The 18,906-nt window shown below is 38.0% G+C and overlaps 1 protein-coding gene across 1 annotated transcript in view; it reads left to right on the top strand.

Annotated features, from left to right (window-relative positions):
- Positions 1-18,906, top strand: part of meiob (meiosis specific with OB-fold) — a 71,877-nt gene that overhangs the window by 32,389 nt on the left and 20,582 nt on the right. The window contains exons 6-10 of the mRNA XM_072560275.1: positions 3,052-3,247; positions 5,285-5,385; positions 6,496-6,548; positions 6,651-6,746; positions 12,395-12,487. Of these exons, the coding sequence (XP_072416376.1) occupies positions 3,052-3,247; positions 5,285-5,385; positions 6,496-6,548; positions 6,651-6,746; positions 12,395-12,487 (539 nt within the window). The remainder of the gene's footprint in view (positions 1-3,051; positions 3,248-5,284; positions 5,386-6,495; positions 6,549-6,650; positions 6,747-12,394; positions 12,488-18,906) is intronic.

Below are 18,906 nucleotides of genomic sequence, written 5' to 3'. Positions count from 1 at the left end.
CAGTGGACAGAACAATGCCACAAGGCATTTGACCATTTAAAAGCAACGTTAACTAACGCACCATTTTTAGCTACACCAAACTTTTCAAAACCCTTCAAAGTTGCCATCAATGCTAGTGACAAAGGAGTTGGAGCTGTACTCCTACAGGAAGATGATGATGGAATTAAACTGCCAGTTGGTTAATTTTCGAAGAAACTCAACATCCACCGAAGAAATACTTCATGATAGAAAAATAACTATTGAGTTTGGTACTGGACTTACAACATTTTAAGGTGTACGTCATGAACAATGTGTAAGAGACAAGTGAGTACACGGATCACAATCCCCTTACATTTTTGGAATGCTTTAAAGACAAGAATATGAGACTATTTCATTGGAGTCTTATGTTACAGACTTTTAATTTACAAATTGTACATGTCACTGGTCGTAAGAATGTAATCACAGATGCATTATTGCGGATTTAACTGATATAGGTAAGATTGGTATCTATTCAATCTTATATATATAGGAATAAGTTAATATGAACTTCAATTAAAGTCATATGCAGGTCGTGGTAATGTGGTTAAGGAATAGAGAAACAAAATGAAGCTATCTTTTCATTATGATAGTTCATTTTTTCTTAAGGGGGGAGGTGTTATGAAGGTGTAGGTGTGTACTGTACCTTTGAGAGAGAGGAAGCTGGCAAGAACTGAAACCGCAAAGTACGCTGACCAATTTAAAAATATAACATTTGGTTGAAAGAAATAGCTGGAGTTGCTTGCCATGGAATAAAAACAAATTAAAATTCAGCCAATCAGGCTAAATTATGCCCCAGATACCAAAATCCAATCAAATTTGAATTTTACTGTTTGGGATAACATCAAGCTAATGAAATGATCCGATGCTTTGAGGTATAAAACCGGACATTTTGAACAGTTGGGGAGAACAGCAAAGAGCTGCCAAGTACCAACAAATACCTGCATAATAGCTCGCTGAAAGGTAGTTGTCCATAAGAAATTGGTGCAGCAGAATCCCAAAGCCGACCTGGAGAAATGCAAAGAGAAAGTTCGACATCTGAAGATGATGCTGGGTTTGAAAGTGATTTGCTATAAATTTAAGAGGGACTTTATGGATCAGTATTGTAGAATAGGAGGTAAAGGATTGGTTTAAGCGAAAGGAGTTGTACATAATTGTTATTTTAATGATCTCTTTTGAATTTAAAGAATAAAATTATTAATTTTTACTTTAAATAATGAGATCTGGGATAGTTCTTTGCCTCTCAAAATTTAACAGATTACGGTGCGAGGTGAGCTTCTCTGTGTATCAGGTTTAAATTGCAGAGAGGTTTACCCCATGTTGTAACACCTAAAACATCAGCTTCACTCACTTTCGCTAGCCCCCAACCTCCCCCACTACTACCTTGCATGGCCTATGTATTATCTAATCACTTGTCTGGGATATCTCATTACTTTTTGATCATGTGTGCACCAGCATGAACAGCTATGATGCTCAGCTAATGTCACCTCACTCAAACCCTCCTTGAAGCATTAACAAGGCTGCTTCATGCACCCCCACCTCAGATACTGACACCTTGATGGGAACATTAGCCTTAGAAAGTTTGGGAGCAAAATCTGGTGAGCACCTCACTGTTACAGCTCTGAGGCTGGTCACAGCTGAAAAATACCAGGCCATTGGCATCCAGAGGACCAGGCATGTGGCCAGCCCCAAGCAGGAGAGGATCCTATCTGCATTCATGCATTTTGTAAGAATCCATATGGAGAAACAGAAGCAGACATTAATGTTGGATGCAATTACCTCCATTGCCAGAAGCTGCAGTAGTGCAGCAAGTCATGTAATGTCTGGTTGTCCAAGGACAAGTTGGTTACTGCTATAGAGCCGAGCCAAGCCTGGCACTCAAGATCTGCTGGAGAGATGCACATATCTGTACTCCATCACTCCAGCCATTGGTCCTCAGATCAAAGGTACCCAGTAGGGTGACAGGAAACATGGTGAGGACTCTTGACTTCATCAACCTAAACATAGCTGAATTCCTTAATCCCTATAACTATTCTGATAAAGTTGCTCTACATCCTTGCATTCTTTCTAAAGTTATTATATTTAAATTCCACTGATGTGGAGGTGCCAGTGTTGGATTGGGGTGGACAAAGTTAAAAATCTCACAACACCAGGTTATAGTACTGTTGAACTATAACCTGGTGTTGTGTGATTTTTAACATAACTTCCACAGTTAGATTTGAATTTGTGTCCCTAGAGCATTAGCCTGGGCATCAGGATTGCTAATGCAGTGGCATTACCACTTCGCCATCATCTCACTTTATGAGAGAAGAGTTTAATTGATGGAGAAATTGAAGATAGTTGGGCCTAGGATACTGCTTTGAGGAACTCTTGCAGTGATGTTCAGGGACTGTTCATTGCTCTACTACTGCTTTCTTTCATTTTGCTAGAGACGTGACCTCAACCAGTGGGAGCAATTTCCCCCTCATTGCCATTGACTTCAATTTTGCTAGGGCTCCTTGATACCACACTGGGTCAAAAATTGCCTTGTTGTCAAGGGCAGTCATTCTTACCTTTCCCTCACGTTTGATACATATCTGGACCGACAGAAAACAGGAGTGAAATCCAAGGCAGAGATTGAGACAATAAAGAGGTGAGAGCTATGCAGCAGAGATATTCAATTCATAAGCAGAAATTAGACTCTTATTTCAATTCTCTCCAAGAGCGACATCTTAAGATTAAACAGCACAACTATTTTATATGCTTTTGAATTTATAGAATTGCATGTTGGTATGCCATTAATTTAATGACAACTCAAGTGAAGTTTGTTCAAATATAAAACTTAGTTTTGTGCCAACAATGGGATTGAAAAGGTTGCTGAGAATCTGAACATATTGATGATATATGTTTTTTTAGAACAAATTTGATCTATTTTCCAAGCAGTGTTTAACACTATAGTTTAGACAATGTAGCACATAATTACTACTTTTTTAAAAAAATGATTCATCCTGTAGTTGAAACCTTTGGCATTAATGTTGTTTGTTGTTTCATATTTAGTTGCTATAAACTTCTAGTCAGTGAGAACTTCTCAATGGTGAGATTGTGCAATGACTTGGACCTTGAATCCAGACTTCTCTCCTTGTTGCATTTACCTGTGAAAGATCCTCAGGATTATTATTCACTTGGAGATATTGTTCATAATGGCCAAAGCCTGAATGGAAATATTATCAATATACTGGCATCAGTCAGATCGGTGAGCTTTTAGTAATTAAAATATAATGGATGTTTTCTTCAGTGAAGCAATGAACGTTTACTACCACACATATTCTATATATGAGTTTAGTAGAAGAAAAATTACTTTTACGTATCTAAAACAATCATCAATTAATACTAAATGCTAAGCACTGACAGTTCTTTTGCACATTGTTAAAAGAGAACATGACAACAGTCTTAATGAGTTTTTTTGATTAGTAATATGAAAAAAGATTATTTTCATCATTCCATTTATTATGTTTCTCTGTTCTTATTTTAATTGGTGATTTCTGATGACATTCTCTAGGAATTGGAGGCATTAATGAATCTAAATGTGACATAACTTAATATGCACAGCTAAATGAAGAGTCTGCAGAAATACTCTGAATTAATGATGTTACCTGTTGACATTTATTCAACTTTCACATGCCAGACAAATGAATCTGATTTATGGAGCCATCCTCCACAACTTAAAAAGCTTTGGAAACACATTCATTGGTCATGTTGGTTTTGGGTATTGGTGAACTGCAAATGCCTTTGAATAGACTGATGAGGAGTCTGTTTTAGAACTCAAACCAGAAATTGGTTTGTCCTGAAAATGATAGGAGTTGAAGTTACTGTGAGCTTACAGGATTACCAGGTCTACACTTGTCCTAAACAATGATCATTAAGGGAATCACTCAAGATTACTCTCAAGATGCTGATCTTAATGTGCAGCCTGGAGGAGTAGAAATGTTCTTCTCAATCTCAGTGCTAACCACCCCTTCCCTATTTCTCAATTGTGTACCACAGGATTAAATTTTGGATTTTGGCTAAAACCCCAGCTAACTGATCTTGCTCACCTGCCCCTCCCCTGCAAGGGTTTCGTCCACCACTAGTTTCCTATTCAATATCCTTAACAAAGTGTGGATCAAACCAGGAGTTGATTAAATTTTTACCAGAAATTAATCACTTCTAAATATTCTCATACCTCTTTCAGCACTTCGTAGGGTTTTACCCTTAAAACACAGTTACTTGGTGTTCCTATTAATAGTGATTTGCATATTTTTATGTTTACACCATAAAAGTCAAATTAATAGTTTAAAATAATGTGTTTGATTTAGAAAAGCTGTAAAATTATCAGTTTACGTTTAAGTAGTGTACCAATAGCCACTGTCATCCAACAGGGGTAGAACTATTCTCACCAGATTTTATTGTCATCTATCTAGTCCTACCAGAAAATTATGTGCCATGGTTCCTCCTCCTACTCCCATACCATTACTTGTGATGTCTCCCAAGGATTCATCAATATATGTCACCTCACTGACATCAAACAAAAACCTCAGCATTGGTTTTCATATGCACATTGATAAAACACAGCTTTACCCCATTTTCACTTCTCTTGACTATGTTTCTCATGGCTAGATTGCGTGTCCAACAAACAATAGTGGATTGGCAGAATTTTCCCTCAACTAAATATTGAGTAGAAAGCAGTTACTGCCTTCAGTCCTTGTCAGAAACTCCATTCCTTTGTTATTGTCATCATACCTCTCTCTGTTAAGTTGCCTGATGTCAAACTTGTCTGCTGTAATCTTGATGTTATGTTTGAATAAATTGAGGTACCTACTGTATGTCTGCACCATCATCAATATTACCGTTTCAACTTCTCTTTCAAATGTCCAATCTGCCCTTGTCTCAGTTTATCTGTTGCTGAAATTCTCATCATAGTTTTGCTACCTCTAGCCTTGACTGTTTCAATAGCATCCTGTGCAACCACCCTGTTCTACCTTGTGTGAATTTGAGATCATTCAAAACTTCTAGGTAGCTAGGCTTGAGTAGACTTGTACTTCAAAAATTTATTTCTGGATTTATTAGTTCTAAGTGAAGCCTAAGGAAATATGTTGAAGTAGAAATCAATTTAAGATTGAGATCTTTAATTTCAATAACATTAATCTTCAAAGAACTCTGTTGTGACGTTTATCCCTTGATGTTTATGGTGAAAATGTAATTATTTCACTATTGAATTAGTATAAACATTAGAAAAAATCTTTGTCTCAAGGTAGGGGAGCAGAAATATTTTACTACTGCAGACAGAAGAAAAGGACAGCGATGCGAAGTAAAACTGTTTGACGAAACTGTACCTTCGTTCCTTTTGAGATGGTCAGTGTATTTTTGAACTCTTAGTAAATGCCATTAAAAAATTTTGGAAGTTGCTTTTGGTAAATTCTTAGATAGATTTGATGGGCTGTTCAACCAATTTGTTGTTATTCTCTTAGAATTCCAGCCTTTTACCATATTTGTGGTAATGTATCTAACTTAATCTTGGTGTCCTGAATTGATGTTTGTGAAACCACTTCCAAATGTTGGTCAACCTTCATGTAAATAAATACTTTCAGATTTGTCTCCTAAATGTCATAACCCCGAACCTGTGCCCTAAATATTGCTTTTTAGAACTCAATTGATATCACTCATTAATTATCTTATGTGCTGGTCTAAATTCTCTCTTTGACGCCTTTTTAGGGTTGAGAGGCTTGAGTTTTTCAAGCTAATAAAACTATTTCTTCTGACATCGGAGATCAGCCTTCTAGTACCTCTCTGTACTTTACTTCTAGGCTCTGAATTCATCCCTTAATGCTACTGCTTTACATGGTGTTACAGTGCCAAATGATCAGGGCATGTAATTTAGTACAACCTTGCTGATATTCAGTGCAAATGACTTCCAGCATTTTCTCTTTTGATCTCCCATCTTTGTTACTTTATTGGTTTATTTTAATTTTTGCAATCATTATATTTTGGATTTAAAAACGTTAAAATTGTTAGCTGTGTCTCTGTGATGAAAAGCGTCCCAAAGTTTCAAAATACATTTTTATTATTACAAATATTAAAAATAGGAAAACACTTTCACACAGAGCGTGGTGAGAAACTCCCTGCTTGTAAGGATGGTAGAGGCAGAAACCCTCACAACATTTAAGGTTAGATGTGCATTTGTGGTTCCAAGGCATTCACGGGTATGGGCCATGTGCTTGAAAATTAGATTAGAATAATTAGGTGTTTATTTTTGACCAGGAGAGACTCGATGGGCTGAAGGGCCTTTTCTGAGCTGTGAACTACTATGATTCTGTTACACAGCAAATTGTGCTTTGCAATGCTTATTGGTTCATACATTGAAATAGATTAATTCTCCAACAGTGAGAAAATAATTGAATTTTTATATTTTTGAAGGAAAGAAATCTTTTTACAGGTTGACTAATATTTATGTGATTTCCATAGTTGGGATAATGAATCTATACAGCTTGCACAGACATGGATACCCAGGGAAACAGGTACTGTATGTGTCAGTTTGTGTTGGGTGTATTTTTTTTAATCTGAAATAAATTTTCAACAAGTCTTCATATTTTCATCAATTATTTTTGCAACTGTTACAGTACTGTTCATAGCTGATGTACGAGTAAATTATGATGGTTTTCGTAACACCATGGCTGCCACTGTGATCTCTAAAACCATAATTACAACAAATCCCGGTAAGTCTTTCTGACTTTTAATTAAATGTAACATTAGATTGACTTTCTAAACTTTAAGAATAGTTTTCATGTAATAACTTTTAAGAACATAGCATGGAAATCTTGGTACACTCAAACATACTAATCAGGAACAGCAGTAAGCCATTTGGCTCTTCAGTCTCCTCCATTCAATAAAATTGTGTCTGATCTGATTGTAAGCTTCATATCCATATTCCTGCTGACCCCTAATAACCTTTTAATCTCTTGCTTAACAAGAATTTATCCCACAATACCAGGTTATAGTCCCAACAGATTTATTTGGAAGTTCTAGCTTTCGGAGTGCTGCTCCTTCATCTAGTTATCTGATGAAGGAGCTGTGCTCTGAAAGCTAGTACTTCCAAATAAACCTATTGGACAATAACCTGGTGTTGTGTGATTTTTAACTTTGACCACCGCCAGTACAACACCAGCACCTCTACATCAAGAATATATCCAGCTGAGCCTTAAAATATTCAAGGACTGTTGTATTTTCTTAAAAAGAAGTCTTTTTAGAACATCTGGTTAAGGCAAACTTTCAAGTTTCTAAAATAATTTTATATTTACAGAAGCAAAGTGCTTATTTCATGACCAATTTTCTGTAACCACATTATATAAATAGAAACATTACATTCATTGGTAAATACCCCAAGAAGATGAGAGCCCAATCTCAAATCCAATAGTTTTCATTTCAAGATTTCTCTCCTAGTGGGTTTTGATATAACCAGAGTAAATTATGGATCATTTATATTGCAGAACCACTTCGATTTGAAGTAATAAGTTTATCTCAGGTTATACACAACAAACTTAGTTTAAAAGTTTTTTAGAAGTTTAAAAGAAAAGATAAAATAGATAATATTCAGCGGATCAGTCAATTTCTTTGGAGAGATGTCTTAAGATGATTATGGTTAATGTGTCCTAACTTGCATTGATTTAATCAGCCTGTGCTCACTGTCCAGCATTGGGCCATGTTGAAGTAAAACCTTGATTTTAAAATCCCATTCCTGCCTGTGTTTATAATCTCTTCCAGCCCTACAACTCTCCCTGATATCTTGAGCACCACTCAGCTATTGGCAGCCATGCCTAAGCTCTGAAATTCTTCACCTAAATCTCTCATCTATGTAGCTGTTTCGACAGTTGAGGCACTCATTGAAACTTCTTCGACAAAACTTTTAGTCACCTATCCAAACAGTACTGTTAGAGGTTTGGCTTGTTACAGCAATGGAATGTCTCAATAGACTATTGTGGTAATCCTTCAAGGTTTTCTTTGATAGTTCACCTTAAATTATATGGAATGAACTTAACTTCTTGTGAAATGAAATGCATTTAAAAAGAACACTGAAGCCTCTTGGGACCACTGTTAAATCAGGCAATGCATGGCCAAGATTAAGATAACCTCACGACTTTTAACCTAACCACATAAAAAGTACATTCTGCATTGCTAGTGTAACACATTTTGATTTAGTAGAAATGACTATGGTAATGAAGGAGTCATTAATTCCAGATACTAATGGATTACGAGCTGATGCCGTAAACACGATTTTTGTTCATTTACTCACTAGATGTGGGCATCACTGGCTAGGCCAGCATTTACTGCCCACCTTACTTCCTTTGAGAGGTTGGTGGTGACCTGTCAATCTCAGTCCATTTGACATAGTGCTGTTAAGGAATGATACTCCAGGATTTTGACCCAGAGTCAACAAGATTGGAGATATAGTTCCAAGTCAGGATGGTGTGTGACTTAGAGGGGAACTTACAAGTGGTAATGTTTCCCATGTTTCAGCTGTCCTTATCCTCCAAGTTGGTAGAGTTTGTGGGTTTTGAACCTTAAATGGTATGCACTGCTGCCATTGGGCCTCAGTTTGGGCGAAGTGAATTTTGAGGGTGTCAAATGGGTGCCAGTCAAATAGGCTGCTTTTTGCTGGAGCTTCTTGAGTGTTGTTGGACCTGCACCTATCTAGGCAAATCATACTCTTGACTTGTGTCTTGTAGATGATGGATACCTCAAAGGTGAGTTCCGTGCTGCAGAATTCCCAGCCTCTCACCTGCTCTTTTGGCCATAGTACATATATGGCTCGTTCAGCTCATTTCCTGGTCAATGGTAACACCTGAGAATCTTGATAGTGGTGGATGCAGCTTTGGAAATGTAAATCAGTATCAGGAGGTGATGGTTAAATTCTCTCTTTGGAGATGGCCAATCTTGGCGCCTTATAGCATGAATGTTACTAGTCACTTACCAGCCCAAATCTAACTGCACTTGGACATGGATTACTTCAGTATCTGATAGTTGTGAATGGTGCACATTTATCTGCAAATATCCTCACCTTATAATAGATGGAGGTCACTGAACCAGTTAAAGTTGGTTGGACCAAGGACAATACATTAATGTCCTGGTAGTGAGATGATTGATATCCAATAACTACAACCACCTTCCTTTGTGTAAAGCATAAATCCAACCGTAAAGAGCTTTCCCCTGATCTCATTAACTCCAATTTGCTGGGACTCCTTTATACCACACTCGGCCAAATATTGACTTGATATCATGGGCAGTGACCCTCGCTTCCCTTCTCACATTCAGCTGTCTTGAAATGCCAGTTCTAGCGAATATACTACATACCTGCATTCCAGTTATAATCTACATTTTTTTTACTAATATTTTAGGAAGAAATATTGGTCAGAATGGAAGGAGATCTCCCTCCACTTGACTTCAAGAGTGCTATGTAATATCTAACTGATCTTAACTACGGAATATATTCTCTTAATTGAAAAACAGCTCTAACGATGTTCATTATTCCAACTTCTTGTTCCAGCCTAAATTGTTTGTGTGAATCCTGGAGGAGTTTAAAACCAGTTTTTTTGGCGATTGCACTGACCTTTATCCCGGAGGAGATTCAGTGGTGATAGTGACCACAATTCAGTTATGTTTACTTTAGTGATGAAAGCGGATAGGTATATACCTCAGGCAAGAGTTGGAGAAAGGCAATTATGATGTGATTAGGCAAGATTTAGGATGGGCAAGGAAACTGCAGGTGATGGGCACAATTGAAATGTGGAGCTTATTCAAAGACCTGCTACTGCGGGTCCTTGATAAGTATGTACTGGTCAGGCAGGGAGGCAATTGTTGAGCACAGGAGCCATGGTTTACTAAGGAAGTTGAATCTCTTGTCAAGAGGAAGAAGAAGAAGGCTTATGTTAGAATGAGATGTGATGGCTCAATTAGGGTGCTTGAGAGTTACAAGTTAGCCAGGAAAGACCTAAAGAGAGAGATAAGTGGTGCCAGGACAGGCATGAAAAGTTGTTGGCGGATAGGATCAAGAAAAACCCTAAGGCTTCCTATAGCTATATCAGGAATAAAAGAATGACTGAAGTAAGATTAGGCCAATCAAGGGTAGTAGTGGGAAGTTGAGATAAGGAAAGCGCTAAATGAATACTTTTCGTCAGTTATCACACTAGAAAAAGACAACGTGGTCGAGGGAAAACTGAGATACAGGCTATTAGACTAGATGGGATTGAGGTTCGTAAGGAGTCGTATTAGCAATTCTGGAAAGTATAAAAATTGATAAGTCCCCTGGGCTGGATGGGATTTATCCTAGGATTCTCTGGGAAGCAAGGGAGGAGATTGCCAAGCCTTTGGCTTCGATCTTTAATTTGTCATTGTCTAAAGGAATAGTGCCAGAAGACTGGAAGATAGCAAATGTCGTTCTCTTGTTCAAGAAGGGGAGTAGAGACGACTCTGATAAATTATAGATCTGTGAGCCTTACTTCGGTTGTGGGTAAAGTGTTGGAAAGGGTTATAAGAGATAGGATTTATAATCATCTAGAAAGGAATAAGTTGATTAAGGATAGTCAACATGATTTTGTGAAGGGTAGGTCATGCCTCACAAATCTTATTGAGTTCTTTGAGAATGTGACTAAACAGGTGGGTGAGGGTAAAGCGGTTGATATGGTGTATATGGATTTCAATAAGGCATTTGATAGGGTTCCCCATGATAGGTTATTCCACAAAATACAGAGGCATGGGATTGAGGGTCATTTAGCGGTTTGGATCAGACATTAGCTAGCTGAAAGAAGACAGAGGGTGGTGGTTGAAAGGAAATAGGTCTGCACATGCTGGAGATCAGAGTTGCTGGAAAAGCACAACTGGTCAGGCAACATCCGAGGAGCAGGAAATCAGTGGCTATGGCCCGAAACATCGATTTCCTGCTCCTCAGATGTTGATGGGAAATATTCATCCTGGAGTTCAATTACTAGTGGGGTACAGCAAGGGTTTGTTTTGGGTGCACTGTTTGTCATTTTTATAAATGACCTGGATGGGTTACTAAATTTGCAGATGACACTAAGGTTGGTACAGTTGTGGATAGTGACAAAGGATGTTGTAGGTTACAGAGGTACATAGATAAGCTGCAGAGCTGGACTGAGAGGTAGCAAATGCAGTTTAATGTAGAAAAGTGTGAGATGATTCACTTTGGAAGGAGTAACAGAAATGCAGAGTACTGAGCTAATGGTAAGATTCTTGGTAGTGTAGTTGAGCAGAGAAATATTGGCTTCCAGGTACATAGATCCTTGTAAGTTGCCACCCAGGTTGATAGGTTGTTTAGAAGGTATACTGTGTTTTGGCTTTTCTTGGTCGAGGGATTGAGTTTCAGAGCCATGAGGTCATGCTGCAGCTGTATAAAACTCTGGTGCGACCATACTTGGGGTATTGCATACAGTTCTGGTCACTGCATTATAGGAAGGATGTGGAAGCTTTAGAAAGGGTTCAGAGGATATTTAATAGGATGTTGCCTGGTATGGAGGAAAGGTCTTATGAGGAAAGCCTGAGGGACTTGAGGCTGTTTTTGTTGGAGAGAAGAAGATTGAGAGGTGACTTAATTGAGACATATAAGATAATCAGAGGGTTAGATATTTTGGACAGTGAGAGTTTTTTTCCTCTGAGGGCGATGGCTAGCACGAGGGGACATAGCTTTAAATTGAGGAGTGATAGATATAGGACTGATGCCAGAGGTAGTTTCTTTACTCAGAGGTTAGTAGGGGCGTGGAACGCACTGCCTGCAACAGTAGTAGACTCACCAACTTTAAGGACATTTAAATGGTCATTGGATAGACAGATGGATAAGAATGGAATAGTGTAGGTTAGATGGGCTTCAGATTGGTTTCACAGGGCGAAGCAACAGCAAGGGCCGAAGGTCCTGTACTGCGCTGCAATGTTCTATAACACTATTCATTCCAGAGTACCTAAACTGCATATCTGAATAATTTTATTTATAAGCTGCATTTCAAATAGTCCTACAAATAGAAAATAATACTATAATTCATTTGTTGACTCATTCATTTTAACCCAAAGATCTTTTGATCTTTTCCTGTTTTGTTCATTTAGTCTGCAATGATATCATACTGATATGATCTTTTTCTGTACGGTTATGATTAGTGACTCGTATATAGTTTATTTACTATTGCAGCATCATTGAATAGGCAGGTCATGGATTTCTTTTTCTGTGTCATGACTAGATTATACTCCATTGACTAATTTGTAATTTACTTAGATTTTTACTTGATTGACCAGAACATTGTTAACTTTAAATATCTAAAATGGATTATTGCTAAATTTTGTGTTTTTACCTGGAATTATGAAGACACAAAAGAAGCCAACCTGCTGTTTAACTTTGCCAAAGAGTGTGCAGAAAATGGTGAAGATGATCCAGAACAAAGAAATGAATCAATTAACTGTAAGTCATTAAGTTTTACATTAAATTGTACTTCCAAATATAATATCCACCTGTGATTTAAAATGATAAATATGATTTAAAAGTTATAAAAGTTACATTAGACAAACCATGCAAGATCCTTTACTTAACTGTGATAAATATAGTTCTGGCTTGCAGTGAGCAGCAATACAACAAAGTTCCTGCTAAACTTGAAGCAAGTTACATGCAAAGACATGCTGACCTCAGTGGCAAAGGTTTCCCCAACATTTGTGTCATTAAGTAAACAAAACAGCTAATCACATTGAGACATTTACCAAGAAGTCTTAATCACTGATTATCTTTTGATTTTTAATATCACTACACTAGTTAGAGTCAAATCTGGTAGAAAGGAAAATGGTTGTAGTTGTTGGAGGCCAATTATCTCAACTCCAGGACATCTCTGCAGTATGTCCTTAGGGTAGTGTTCTTGGCCCAGCTATCATCAGTTGCTTCATCAATGACCTCTCTATCATAAGGTCAGAAGTGAGGATGTTCATGATGACTTGTTCAATGCTCAGCGCCATTTGCAACTCCTCAGATATTGAAGCAATCCATATCCATATGCAGCCAGACCTGCACAATATCCAGGTTTGAGCTGACAGGTGGCAATTAATATTCATACCACACTAGTGCCAGGTGATGAATGTCTCCAACAAGACATTCAATGGCATTACCATCAATGAATCCCATGCTATCAGCATCCTGCGGTTCCTATTGACCAGAAACTGAAATGGACTCGGCATATTAATGCTGTAGCTATAAGCACAGAATAGAGGTTATTAGTAAACTCACCATTAGACTTGCTAAAGACTGTCCGCCATCTACAAGGCATAAGTCAGGTGGATGATGGTACATTCCTGACTTGCCTAGATGAGCACAGCTCCAACAACACTGAAGAAGCTTGAAACCATCAAGCCAAAGCAGCCCACTTGCTCAGCACCCCATTCACAAACATTCAGTCCTTCCATCATCGATGCTCAGCAGCAGCAGTGTGTATCATCATTTATGAAATGCAGTACAGAAATTCTCCAAAGCTCCTTAGTTCCTTCAGAGTTACTGGGTCAAAGTCTGAAAATCCCTCTCTAACGGCTTCCAGACCCACAACCCCTACAATCTAGAAGGACAATGGCAACAAGGTCTTCTCTAGGAGGTCACTCTTTTAAGATGATTAACATATTTAAAACAGGAATGAGGTGAAATTACTTCTCTCAAACCATCATGAATCTGTAGATTATCCTCGAGCACAGTGGATGCCAGGACTTCGATAAATTTAAGGAGGAGATAGATAGACTTTTAATTTTATGGTTCGAAAGGTTATGGAGAGTGGACAGGAAAGAGACCAAGATGAGATCAACGATGATCATTTTAAATGGTGGAGCAGGCTCAAGGGGCTGAATTGCCTTAGTTTACTCCTATCTTCTTTTAAATTGCACACCATCCTAAGTTGTAGATATATCACCGTTCCTTCAGTGTTATTGAGTCAAAGTCCTGAAAATCCTTCTGTAATGACTTTATGGGTACAGCAATGGACTACAGTGTTTCAAGACAGCAGCTCACCACCACTATGGATGAGTAATAAATGCTAGCCCAACCTGCGATACCCACATCCCGTGAGTATTTTTAAAAACTGGGGTATGATATAAAGATTGGAATATATATTTGGGATTATGATAAAATGTGGATATCATTGAAAAAAACTTAAATGTGAATAATACATGGATTTTTAGAATCATATTAAAGAAATGTGACATTCCACAAGTTTGAAAATAGGTTTTCTGATCAGTGGGGCAGTTCAGCAATGATTATGAAAATGGTCACTGTTAAATGCTAAATTGTTCTCCAGACAACAGGGTGTGACTTTTTCAGGGGGTTTTATAGCAAGGTGAACAGCTTGAAAGGCCAAATTTTCATCAGTTCAGTGGTTTTTCATTGATTGTTGTCTGGTAAGTCAAATATACATGCTTTGGTAAAATGAAAAATCACTGACATCAACTTCTGGATTTCCACATGAAGCTGTGCATGTGCAGTTTCCAGAACCTGCTGTCAGTTTCAGAGAAATAATGAAAATGACCATTAACAATTCCACCAACATTACTACTTAAATCTCTACTTAACAATTCTTCCACGAAGTATACAAAAATGAGATTGTGATTGTTTTTTCTTTATTCTTTGCTGGGATGGGAATTTTACGACAAGTGCAGCATTTGTTGCTTATTTGTCTTTGAACAGAGCTGTTTCAGATGTATAGTTAAGAACAGTGCGTTATTGACACATCAATGCTGAAAAGACCACTTTTTAATTTTAATGCAGAAGCTTGGTATGTTTGAAGTTGTCCTGTCAGTTCTTTTATCACATACATATGTCTAAACAGCAATTTTAACAGATAAATTTTATTCTGCAATGTTATTCAGTCATTGTGACTTCTATTAATATGGCAGCAAGTCTTTGAACAGCATCAAGGTTGTTGAGCATCAGTTAATGTATTTTTCGATGAATATTAAACAATGACATTGAATCAATTATGCAAGAGAGTCTAGCAAAGAAAAATTTCTAAGGCTCAAGGAACATGTGTCAACACCTAATGAATGCATAAATGGCAAGATGTTTGTGATCTTATTAATGTAATGCCAGAATATTGATTATGAAATAATATTTAAAAATGGCTCACTGACTACAAACAGGCAGGAACAAACCGATATCGGAGATCTCACGAATGCTAACAATAATACACTAAAACAAAAGTAGTTAATTTCTATCCCTGGAGATTTCTGAAATGGTGAAGCAAGTAGAACCGGGTTACCTCTTCCTTGAAGGAAAGGATTCTAGTATAAATTGTAGTTAGTTTTAAATACCTGGTTGTTTAATCAATCAGGATTTGAGGTGAAGTGCCTATATATGCTCGGAGACTTTTTTATTGTCAATGGGAGCTAATTTGTATGTAATGGAAGAACTGCAGCACAAATGAAATCTTTCAGAGTAAACATTTTTAATTTATTTGTTACGACCCACAAAATATTTACAGCTGAACATTATTTGCCTGTTGGCAGAATTCTAAGCAATTTATTTTTATGTCACAACCAGCATACAATGAAATCAAACAGAATAAACAGTTACCATGAAGTAATGATCTTGATGCCTATAAAAGTAAAACCTTTTAATTTTTCCTATTTCTAAAAACAGAGATCCATTAATCCAAGTGACATAACAACATTTCCAAGGTTTTTTAGTCATTCACAGGCTAGGGCAGCGTTAGTTTCTCATATCTAATTGCCCTTGACAAAGTGGTGGTGAGCCGCTGCCTTGGATTGCTGCAGTCCGTGGAGCTGAGAGTAGGTGTGGGTAGATATGTCTGTGGTGCTATTCGGGAAGGAAGTCCCATGATTTTTGACCCAGCAATGGTAGAGGAATATAATTCCAAATCGAGATATTATGTGAATCTGAGGAGAACTTGCACGTTGTGGTGCTTCCATACATCTACTGCCTTTGTCCTTCTAGGCATTAGAGGTCATGGGTTTAGAAGATGTGGTCAAAGTATCTTCCAACTCTATTAATGTCATTAGCACCAATGTGGATGATGACAACTGGATCCCTCCCCTCTCACACCAATTTCTGCCCAAACCCAAAATGATGTCCTTAACCCTGGTTCCAGATAATTAACACCGCCTTCAGGACTCAGTCTTACAGTTGCAGAAAACAGTATCTATTCCTGTAAATTTACTATAGGGGTATCGTGGTAGGTCAATTATCCTCTCACTTTTATCCACATGACTGGCAAGAGCCTTGTAATTGTTAGACGATTGCAAGGACAGAGGCTGTTTGAGATCTGCCCCATTGGTCCCAATACTTGCCTCACCACCTACCATACCTACCAAGTTTGAAGTACCAAATCTAAGGGGTGTGACTGTCTCTTGGCGCAAAATATCAAGGTAACTTTTCCTCTGCCAGAATTGGCAGAATATCTGCTGCTCAGAATTCATCTCCTCAACTTGGATCCAAAGTTGTTCAAGCTTCTAACACTTGCTACAGATATGTTCTTTGTGGATCACATTGGTGACCAGCAGCTTTGACATGCTACAGCTGCAGTGCATCACTTGACTTGACATCGCTATCAAGTTAGTAACAAAAGCACTCCAGTATCTTTGCTACCTACACTTGAAGAATCCCAACTGCTAACACTATTCAGATTTTTCCCTTTTTAACATCTCCGTATCAATTCTATACCTAATTCTAATCCTATCAATTCAATTCTAAACCTATTTTTAAAAGAAAAAAACTAAAGATCTGTATGCAGTCTAAATAACTTACTTTTTATTTAAAGACCAGAAATACTCTTAAATCAGCTGCTTTGCTTAGGCAAAAACAACCAAATGACTTGTTCCTCTGCTGAGCTTCTGAAATGGTCAACTTAGAGACTGAATTGTAACTCGCTCTCTCAAATGCTCAGTTGGCTGCTCATACATGTTGCCAGAGCTTGGAGTTGATCTGAGTCAGTTAATGAGGGTTCAGTTTCAGCCAGTTCTTAATTCGGCAGTTCTTTCAATGCACCTCCTGAAAATTAGACAACTCAAAGTTTGAAAACACAGAATTTTAAACTGCAGATTTTACTTTAAAGCCAATCACAAACTACAATGCAAATTAACTTTGCACATTTTGATGATTCAGACTCTCAATATTATCAACCACATGCACTGAGCCCAAGTCTGAACTGGATATGCTCATTGATTTTATTTATTTATTTTAAACCAATTTTTCTAATCAGCCTGTTCAGAGATGTGGGACTTGAACTTGGGATATGGACACTATTATGTGTCACAAGAGGGCCCTCACTTATTGAACTTGTAGTTCCCAAAACAAAGGGTTTATTTCACTTAGTTAATGAGGGTCTAGTTTCAGTAGGTTCTTAATTGGGCAGCTCTTCCAAAGTAACCCTTGAAAATAAGTTTGCTCAAAGCTTGCGAATACAGAATTTTAGACTGCAGATTTCAGTTTACAGGCAACTACCAATTCCAATCTAAATTAAATCTGTGCAAATTAAAGATTTAGACATTTTCTTACCAAGCAAATGCACACGCTTAGTCCACCCATAGTCATCTTACTTTGTTGTAGGTGAGAGTTCAACCATTAGACATTTTTCCCCATGTTTCTCATTGCTCTAGCAATACTGGAGTCATTTTGACGTCAAACTCAGTCCATGACTGCCTTGATGTCACCTTGCCTCTGGACTTCAGCTCTTCTCTCCATGTTTGGACAAAAGGTATAATAACATCAGGAGCTGAATATCTGTGGCAGACTCTAAACTGAAAATCAGGTGACAGGTTATTGCTGGGCTTTTTATCACTGTCAATGATTCTTTCCATCACTTTGCTTATGATTAAGAATAAAGTCATGGGGCTATAATTGGTCATGTTGGAGTTGTCCTGCTTTTTTAATGGATTGGACATACCTGAGCAATTTCCACATTACAAATACCAGTGTTATAGCTGTACTAGAACCACTTGGCTAGGGGCTGGGTTAATTCTGGATCACAAATCATCAATACTGTTGCTGGGATTTTGTTAGGATCTGCAGTATTTTCAGTGTCTAGTACCTTTAGCTGTTCCTTGATATCATATGGAGTGAAGCAAATTGGCTGAAGCTTAGCATGTGTGAAGTAGAAGCCGAAGGAGGAGATTGAGATGGATTTTCCACTTGGCACTTGTGGTTGAAGATGGTTGCAGAGTTTCTGTGCTGGACTCCCTCATCATGAAGGTGCAAGTTTTTCTCATTCATTTCTGGTATGTGGGCATCACTGACTGGTCAGCATTTATTACCCGTCCCTAGTTTCCCTTGAGAAGGAGATGGTGAGCTGCTTTCTTGAACCACTGCAGCCCACCTGCTTGGGTTGCCATCAGTAATCTACAATGCCATCAGTACTACTGCAACTAAGCTACTTTTGGTGGTGAAAATTGTCCCCCACTTTGAAGACATTCTGTGCCCATACCCTCAATACTTTCCCCAATTGATGTTGCACATGGAGAAGTACTGATTCATCAGCCGAGGAGGTCAGTCCTTGAGTTTCCTTGCCCATGTTTGAATTAATGCCAAAAGACATCATGGAATCTGGCGTTAATATTAAGAATTCCCAGGGCAGCTGCATCCTGACTGTATATCACTCTGCCACTGCCTCTGGGTCTGACCTATCAGTAGGACAGGACGCAGCCAGTGATAATGACAATATTTTCTTGATGTTGTCTGTAAGGTATGATTCAGTGACTATGACCAAGTCAGGCTGTTACTTAACTAGACTGTGGGATGAGCTGAAAATGTTTTGCTGGAAAAGCGCAGCAGGTCAGGCAGCATCTAAGGAGCAGGAGAATCGACATTTGCAGGCATGAGCCCCTCTTCAGGAATCCTGAAGAAGG

The sequence above is a fragment of the Chiloscyllium punctatum genome, chromosome 40 (assembly GCF_047496795.1).
Source record: "Chiloscyllium punctatum isolate Juve2018m chromosome 40, sChiPun1.3, whole genome shotgun sequence".
In the NCBI taxonomy this organism is placed as follows: Eukaryota; Metazoa; Chordata; class Chondrichthyes; order Orectolobiformes; family Hemiscylliidae; genus Chiloscyllium; species Chiloscyllium punctatum.
This window is presented reverse-complemented; position numbering and strand designations above follow the sequence as displayed.